General features: G+C 41.4%; 1 protein-coding gene across 4 annotated transcripts in view; it reads right to left on the reverse strand.

Moving 5' to 3' along the window:
• The window catches only part of Cct6b (chaperonin containing TCP1 subunit 6B), a 40,977-nt gene that overhangs the window by 12,615 nt on the left and 19,884 nt on the right, over nt 1–8,478 (reverse strand). For all 4 annotated transcript variants that reach the window (XM_021213280.1, XM_021213281.1, XM_029546337.1 and 1 more), the window contains 3 exons: nt 7,933–8,015; nt 5,789–5,885; nt 5,190–5,337 (listed from right to left, as the gene is read on the reverse strand). In XM_021213280.1, coding sequence (XP_021068939.1) covers nt 5,190–5,337; nt 5,789–5,885; nt 7,933–8,015 — 328 coding nt within the window. The remainder of the gene's footprint in view (nt 1–5,189; nt 5,338–5,788; nt 5,886–7,932; nt 8,016–8,478) is intronic.

The following is an 8,478-nucleotide window of genomic DNA, read 5'->3' on the forward strand; positions in this document are numbered from 1 at the left end:
AGAAAAAGAAAAAGAAAAAGAAAAAGAAAAAGAAAAAGAAAAAGAAAAAGAAAAAGAAAAAGAAAAAGAAAAAGAAAAAGAAAAAGAAAAAGAAAAAGTATCAAATGCTAGAGAGGCTATGGGCAAAAGGGAATTGTATGCACTGCTGTAAACTGGTAGTGGAGGCCCTCACAAAACTAAAAGTTGGTCTACCCCGTGAGCAAACACATTTATATCCTCACTAGCATTTGATATTGTTTTCTTAATGATTACCATTTGCCCTGGCATGAGATGGAGTCTGATGTGGTTTGATGGATTGTGGTGGTGTTGTTGCTCTTTTGTTTGGACATGAGCCTAGGAGCAGATCAGTAAGCATCATGGCTCCTGTGTGGTTTCTCCATCAAGTCCTGCCTTGAGTTCCTGCACCTGCCTTCCTCAATGGGTGGTAACCTATAAGATGAAATAAACCCTTGCCTCCCTGAGTTGCTTTTGGTCATGATGTTTATCATAGAAACAAAAAAGCGCACTAGAATGGTGTGATTGCTGCCATGTCTAACAACCTGAGTTCAGTTCTCAGAGCCCCCATGGTGGGAGGAGAGAGCAAGACCTGAAGTTGCCCTCTGATCACCGTGCACACATGTCATGACATGCACATGCCCACACATGTAACACTCACATATCAATAAATACATGTGAAAGGTTAGTGGGGAAAGTTTAACGTGTTTAAGTATGGGGTCAATAGAAGGAGAGATGTTAAGGAAGAATAGACATGGGCTTCTCAGAAAAGAGCCCTGCTTATGTGTCTCAGCAGTACTTAAGTACTATTTTGGTGGCTCTGAAATTATAGCTCTTAATGGTTGCTTTCAAAACCTTTTCTTCTTTTTCTTTATTACATTTATTTATTTATGTGAGCATATATGGTGCATGCATGGCACCGTGTCCCCTGGAAGTCAGAAGACACTGTTGGGGAGTCAGAGCTCTAGATCTACATGAGGATCCTGAGACTGAACTCACCGCTTAGTAAGCAATTTTGCCAGCCCCATGACACTCTTTACGATAAGTGAGATTATAGGGTAGCTCCAGAGGTGCCTTTGAATAGGATTATAATCTAATAAAGATAAAATCATGAGCCACAAGGGTTGCACAAAGGGGTTAAGACATGTCTTGTGAAGATTCTTAGGAGAGTCCTAGAAAATTTCAGGTCTACAGATAGAATGGAAAGAGGTCACCTATACTTAGGCTTCAGGCATGGTTCACTGCTATTTAAACTTTCTTATTTGAATCTCCACTAAATAAAAGAAGGACTGTCTCTATGTAGGTAACCTTCACAGTGAATGTTGTTAACAGTGCTGGAACTCTAGCTGGCGAGAAGCTTTAAGCAGACCCCAGGGAAAGGGGCTCCCTTTCCTTCCCAGATCCCCATAATTTTCCCTGACTTTCATCCTGCCTCGCATATGACATAAAAGTCTAAGTAACACTGGCTAGGGCGGGTAGAGAGGATTAATAGGAAGGGGGAGGCTGGAAGGTGTGTACAGAGAGAGGCATGTTCAATATACATTACATAGTGTATGAAATGCACTTATGTAACACAGTACCATGTACAATTAATATCCATAATAAATTCTTTAATTAAAAAAGAACTCCCCAGTGTTTGCTGGAGCCAAGGCAAGAGGTGACAATTCTGGACCACTGTTCCTGTTTCACCACAGCAGCTCAACAGTGACATCCACAATGTATCCACACTTCTGTTTAACTGAAACAACGCATAGAGCCATGCCACCCTGAATGTCCCTCCGCAGGTGGATGTCTTTGGTGGGGACAATGGCTTGTTAATTTTGCATCATGTTTTCATTATGCTTTGGAGAGTGATTACACTGTTGTGTACATATGGAAACTACTCTATATGGTTTCTTAAAAAGGAACTATAAAACCATGCAAAAATGCAGTTTTGTCTTTTTTTTTTTTTTAATCAATTTGAAAGTGTGACTCTTAGGACTTTTCCCAGGGTTGGCTGAGTGAAAATCTATTAAAGTGGAGGGGGGATTAAGGAAGGTAATGTGGCCAGAGATTTGGTATGAAATTCTTAGGACCCAGTCAAGTATTTGTTTTCTATATTGGAACAGAATCTAAACTATTACCTAAGAAAAAAGTTAGGTATCTTTTTAGTCTAAGCCAAGAGCTTTGTATTAATACACATCAATTTTCACAGCTAGATAAGAGCTTTACATCTGTTTGAATAGTTTTGGGTAGTTGTGTACTAGATATTAAACTTAGGGCCTTGTTCATGATAGACACGGACTCTACCACTCAACTACATATTCTCAGTCTAGCTTGTTATAATGCTTTGGATTTGTTGAAACTCAATAAACTTGCTTTGGAATTACCTATAATTATAGTAAAACAATATAAAATCAATTGCTTCTCAGCTCAGCACTTTTTATTCCCACCTCCCTTCTCTGAAACACTTCATGAGAAGTGTGGAGTTAGTCATTTAGAAGCTGAGTCTCACCACACTTTTGAAAAGCTCTTTCCTAAGAAGCAATACACTCAAGATAATATTTGCACGTGAGAGGTATAAAGGCTAAATGTGCAAACAGTCAGAGTACCATGTACCTCCTACCCCACCCACCTGAGCACAGCCATTAGCGTACCTCTGGAGACTCTGAGCCCACTCCTTGTGAAAATACAACATGAAGCTGCAGAATGCTGGGGAAGAGAAACTGATACAACCACCTACATTAGAAAAGAACCAGGTCCTTAAACCAGCAAGCAACCTGGGCCGCCTTCTAAAGAAACTAGAGAGGGGGGCAAATAACAACCAGTATGAGTGAGAGGATGGAAATAAGAGGGATCAGAATGGAAACAGGGAATTAAAAATGACAAACAGGAGAGCTGGAGAGATGGCTCAGTGGTTAAGAGCACTGACTGCTCTTCCAGAGATCCTGAGTTCAATTCCCAGCAAACTCATGGTGCCTCACAACCATCTGTAATGGGATCCGATGCCCTCTTCTGGTGTGGTTGAAGACAGCTACAGTGTACTCATATACATAAAATAAATTTTTTTTAAAAAATTAAACAATGAAAAGCAGAGCCCACACTTGTGATCCTTCCTAAGGAAGCTCAGATAGGGGAATCGTTATGACTTCAAGGCCAGCCTGGACCACAAATGAGTTCTAGACCCTGTCAAAAAAGAAAAGGGGGGGAAAGGAAGGGGGCAAATGGATTCTTACAGATAGAGAAGAAAAAGCAAGGAATGTATTAAACAACTTAAAGCAGTGCTGATAAACTTTATGCAAAAGGCCAGGGAAGGTCAACAGGATGAGTCAGAAGGAAAAAGCATTGGCCATGCAAGACTGAATCTGATCCCCAGAACCCACAGAGGAAAGAGAGAGCTACCTCCTGAAGCTGTCCTTTGACCTCCACACACACACCAAGATATGAGCACAGCCTCCCTTACACACACTAATACAATTCTTAATTATCTGGGGGCAGAAAGCTTCCTTGATTCAATCCCTAGTATTGAAAAAAAAAATTTAAGCCTGCTAACAGTTTAGGTTCTGTGGATTCTACCATTCCCTTTGCAACTACCTCATCCCACTATGAGAGAGTTGCACTAAACATGTACAGTCAATGCATGCTAAGGGAGTATATGACTGGGTTACAATAAAACCTAAATGTTTACTTTACTAAACACACCCAGCAAATCGTATTTCACTCTCGGGCAATAGTTTGGTGCTCCCAGCTTAGGAATTTTTTTTTTATTAGCACAAAACCAGACACACAGGCTAATGGAATGGAACAGAGGATCCTGCAATAAACCCACACTGCTGTGGTCACAGGCTTTTTAATAGAGATATTGAAAAAATATAGTTGGAGAAAGGACAGCCTGTTCAACAAATAGCCCTGGGAAACCTAGATATATGTATGTAGAGGGATAACATTAGCCCTTATCTCTCACCATGTAGCAAAATTAATTCAAAATAGACCAAAGACTTTAACAGCAATATTAAAACCTAGAACTTGAAAGCTACTAGGGGGGAAAAAACCTTCTTCAAGATACAGGCATATATCAAACATGCTTAGACATATATCAAACATGCTTAGACACACCTTTGATCCCAACACTCAGGAGGCAGAAGCAAGTCGATATCTGTGAGGCCAAGAAGAGATTCAAAAAGTAAAAATAAAACATTATAAACAAACAAACAAACAAACCAAATAGCGAAGCCTGATGTCGCTGTGTGAAATTCAAAAGCTTCTGTGCAGCAGAGAAACCAGTAGAGAAGGCTAAGAATGGGAGGCGGATTTCCCTAGTTATTCCTCTGCTGGGAGTTAATACCCAGAATGCATAAAAGGCTCTAAACCAACAAACAACGCATCGCTAAAGAGATGAATAGACCGCCTCCAAACAAATACAAAGGACCAATAAATACATGAGAATGTTCACTGTCCTTATCCACACTGTAATGCAAATTCAAACTACAGCAACACTCCCCCCAACCCCCAACCCCAGTCCAACAGCCTCATCAAACGATAACAAAGGCAGCTGAGGAGGTGGGGACGTGAATCCTTAAACTCTGGCTGTGGTGTGAGCTACTGTATGGTCCAGTCAGGAACCACCTGTCCCCCAGAAGCGATCACCACAGTGGTTCTGGCTTCTTTATGTCTGCCAAAGGAGGACACTTATGGTGAAGTTCTGTATTAAGGTTTCAGTACATAAGACAACATCTCCCTGTGCTTCTCATTTCCATCTCCTTAATGCTGACGGTGAACCCCCTCTCACATGCCTATTACTCTACATCAAGGGGACACGCCTATGGCATTGCCTCCCTTAGCTCCGTTTAGATTCAGGCAGGTTACAAATTATCAGTCAATTTAAATATTGGCATTCTTTCCTAATCTTTCTTACGATTACACTACACCTGAAGAAAAGAAGCAAGTTCCAAGCTGTAAGAGCTCTCATGGTTTTAAAAATAAATTCCTAAATTCAAAAATTAACAGTATATTAGGTGGTTGTTGTCTCTTAAGAGAGGGACTAATTAGTGAGGCAGCCTACCTTATCTTTACTTTTAACAGATTCAAAGGAAAATCAAGCTAAAGTGAAATGAAAGAATAATCATTTGGACCTTAAAATACTATACATACCATGAAGACTCATTACTACTTAAGAAGCACGGGGTTCATACCCACCACAGAAAGAGCTTGCTTACCATCTTCAATAGCATTTTTGACCGCACGAAGTCCATCTCTTAAGGCATCCTTGATCTGTATGAGAGTATGCTTATTTGGTCCTTTGACTAATAAGGTGACAGAGAGAGGATTTACACAGTCCTCAATGAAAGTGAACTTTTCTTCACCCTAACCGATGACAAGAAAAGACGTCACCTTAAGGTCTGGGATAGCTTAGGACTACGAGTGATAAACACTTTGTCTAGAATGCATGAGTCCCTGACTTAGATCCCCAGCAACACACACACACACACACACACACAGAGTAACACTTGACACATTATATTAATACACTCATATAAAGTAATGATATCATCATGAAATTCAAATCTATTTTCTATTAGAATCCAATCTTCATGTGAAGTTTCTTATCAAGTATAACTAAAGATATATTTTAAGGTGGTTAAATTATCCCGCCATTTGGGGAAGTTGAGTTACAAAGACAGTTCAACACCAGCCTGGACCACACAGCAAAACTCTTAACATTTAGGTAAATAAATTGTAAACTCTGTCCTGTCAGACCTCAAAATGTGAAATATGAATTAAAAGGTATAAAACTGCTCTTCATGGAAACACTCACCAATGCGTACTCGAAGACAAGGCCAGCGTGCCCCAGGCACTCTTCACTCAGGCCTTCAAAGGAGTTGACAGCCAATCCTCCGCAAGCAAGGGTGAGCCTGGAATCACATCATGCCATGCTCACTTTGGTTATAGAAAACACAAAGGCTAATGGGGGTGGGGGGGAGGGAGATGATCTGGCCTTAAACTCATGGTGATCCTCCTACTTCAGCCTCTGAAGTATAGGGGACCAAGTAGGAGCCACCATGCCCAGCTAAAGCTAACTTCTTAAGGATGAAGAGTATCTAACACGGACTACATGATGCAGCGCTGTCTGTGTGGGAGCAGGCACAAGAGATGGTGTGTGCTTGTCAGGTATACTATGATAAATAGTTACCGTTTCTATAGTTTAAAATTAGGAAGGCCGGGTGTGGCGGCGCACGCCTTTAATCCCAGCACTCAGGAGGTAGAGGCAGGCGGATTTCTGAGTTCCAGGCCAGCCTGGTCTACAAAGTGAGTTTCAGGATAGCCAGGGCTATACAGAGAAACCCTGTCTCGGAAAAAAAAAATTAGGGTTTTTTTTGGGGTTTTTTTTTTTAGTATTTTTCAATAATATACATAGTCTGGGCATGGTGGTGCAGGCCTTTAAATATGAGCACTAAGGAAGCAGAGGCAGGGGGATTCCTGTGAGTTCAAAGTCAGCCTGGTCTATATAATGAATTTTAGGCAAGCCAGGACTGTATCTGAGATCCTGTTTCAAAAACAAACAAACAAACAGCCAAACAGTTATTAACTATAATTACTATGTTGTATAAAAAAAATCTTTAAATGTATCTGTCCTCTTTAAGGAAAATTTTGTATCCTTTGACCAATATCTCCCAAACTCTTCTTCATCTTCCTTAACACTCCAACCCACTATAACTATCATGCTCATATCTACTTCTGGAGGTTCAGTAGTTTTAAAATTCTACATGTGAGATCATACAGTGCGGTAGCGTTTCTAAAGTCCACTCTGTGTGTGGAAGGGAGTGCGTGTGTGCCCATCCACGTATGTGAGGTACACCCATGCATGGGGTGGGCAGAGGTTCACATCAGGATGCCTCTTCGCAATCACTTCTCCATCTTATGTTTTTGAAGCAGGTCTCTCACTGAACACAAAACTTGAAGTTTCAGCTAGACTAGATGAACAAGTCCCTGCTGTTGGGGTACAGGCATCCAGCGCTGCTGGACCTGGCTTTCATGTGGGTTCCTAGAATCAGAACTCAGGGTTTCATACTTGGATAGCGAGTACTTCACATGCTGAGCTTCTTCCCCATCCCAAAATCTTGTTGTTGTTGTTTTAAAAAAAAAAAGATTTATTTACTTATTATATGTAAGTACACTGTAGCTGTCTTCAGACACTCAAGAAGAGGGTGTTATGGATGGTTGTTAGCCACCATGTGGTTGCTGGGATTTGAACTCAGGACCTTTGGAAGAGCAGTCGGTGCTCTTACCTACTGAACCATCTCACCAGCCCCCCTAGTCTTGGTTTTTAGTAGCACAATTGTTTACTAACATTAACAACAAAATTTAGAATTTATTCGCTAATATTTTGCTCAGAAATGTTTACTTATGAGCTACCAGGAATATACATGAGACGACTTAAATTTAATCTGTTAAAACTCATAGGAGGGGAATTGAAGAGATGGCTCAGCAACTAAGAACACTCATTGCTCTCCCAGAGAATATTAAGTCAAGTGACCCAGTCAGGTGACTCGCAACTACCAGAGGATGCAGCACCCTCTTCTGGCCTCTGGGAGCACACACACAGACATGACAGGCATTCACGCACAAATACACAGGAAAATAAATTGTTTGGGGGGGCTGGTTTTTGTTTTGGTTTGTTTCAGTTTTGATTTTTTTTTTCAAGACAGGGTTTCTCTGCATAGCCCTGGCTGTCCTGGAATTCATGATGTAGACCACATTGGCCTCTAGCTCTCAAAACTCAGAGATTCCCCCTGCCTCTGCCACCCCAGTGCTGGGATTAAACACATGGACCACCATGTCCAGCAATTGCTTTTTAAAGAACAAGACAAAACAAACTTTTTTGGGTTCAATTCCTGGAATTACAAACAAAAAGATAGCAGGAGCAGCAGGAAGCACTCCAGATAGACAACCCACACTCACCTTTCAAGATTCCTTCTTTTTGCCCTGCGAAGAGCTACGATGTTATGTTTTGCAAGCATTTCTAAGGAAACCGGATCGATGCCCTGTAGTTAACACAAAAGTTATGTAGGTTTTGTTTCACACCAGGCAAGTGCTCTACCATTGAGCACTACTCCTAACCTCTAAACATGCAGACCAATATTCCTCAAGCATTTCTGTCTCAACACCACTATTCTTAAAAGTCAAGAAAAATCCGTGCTGGGCATGGTGGCACACACCTGTAATCCCAGCACTCAGGAGGCTGAAGCCAGGGAGGTCTAAAGGCCCGGGCAGATACAGACTACAAAGTGAGTTCCATGTCAGCCTAAGCTATAGAGAGAGTAGTGTCTGTGTCAAATCATAAAGACAGGAGCTAGACAGAATGATTCTGCCAAAGGGACCCTGATACAACGGCCTCTTGTGAGGCTATGCCAGTGCCTGACAAACACAGAAGTGGATGCACACAGTCAGCTATTGGATGGAACACATGGCCCCCAATGGAGGAGCTAGGGAAAGTACCCAAAGAGC

Source organism: Mus pahari, chromosome 14 (assembly GCF_900095145.1).
Source record: "Mus pahari chromosome 14, PAHARI_EIJ_v1.1, whole genome shotgun sequence".
In the NCBI taxonomy this organism is placed as follows: domain Eukaryota; kingdom Metazoa; phylum Chordata; class Mammalia; order Rodentia; family Muridae; genus Mus; species Mus pahari.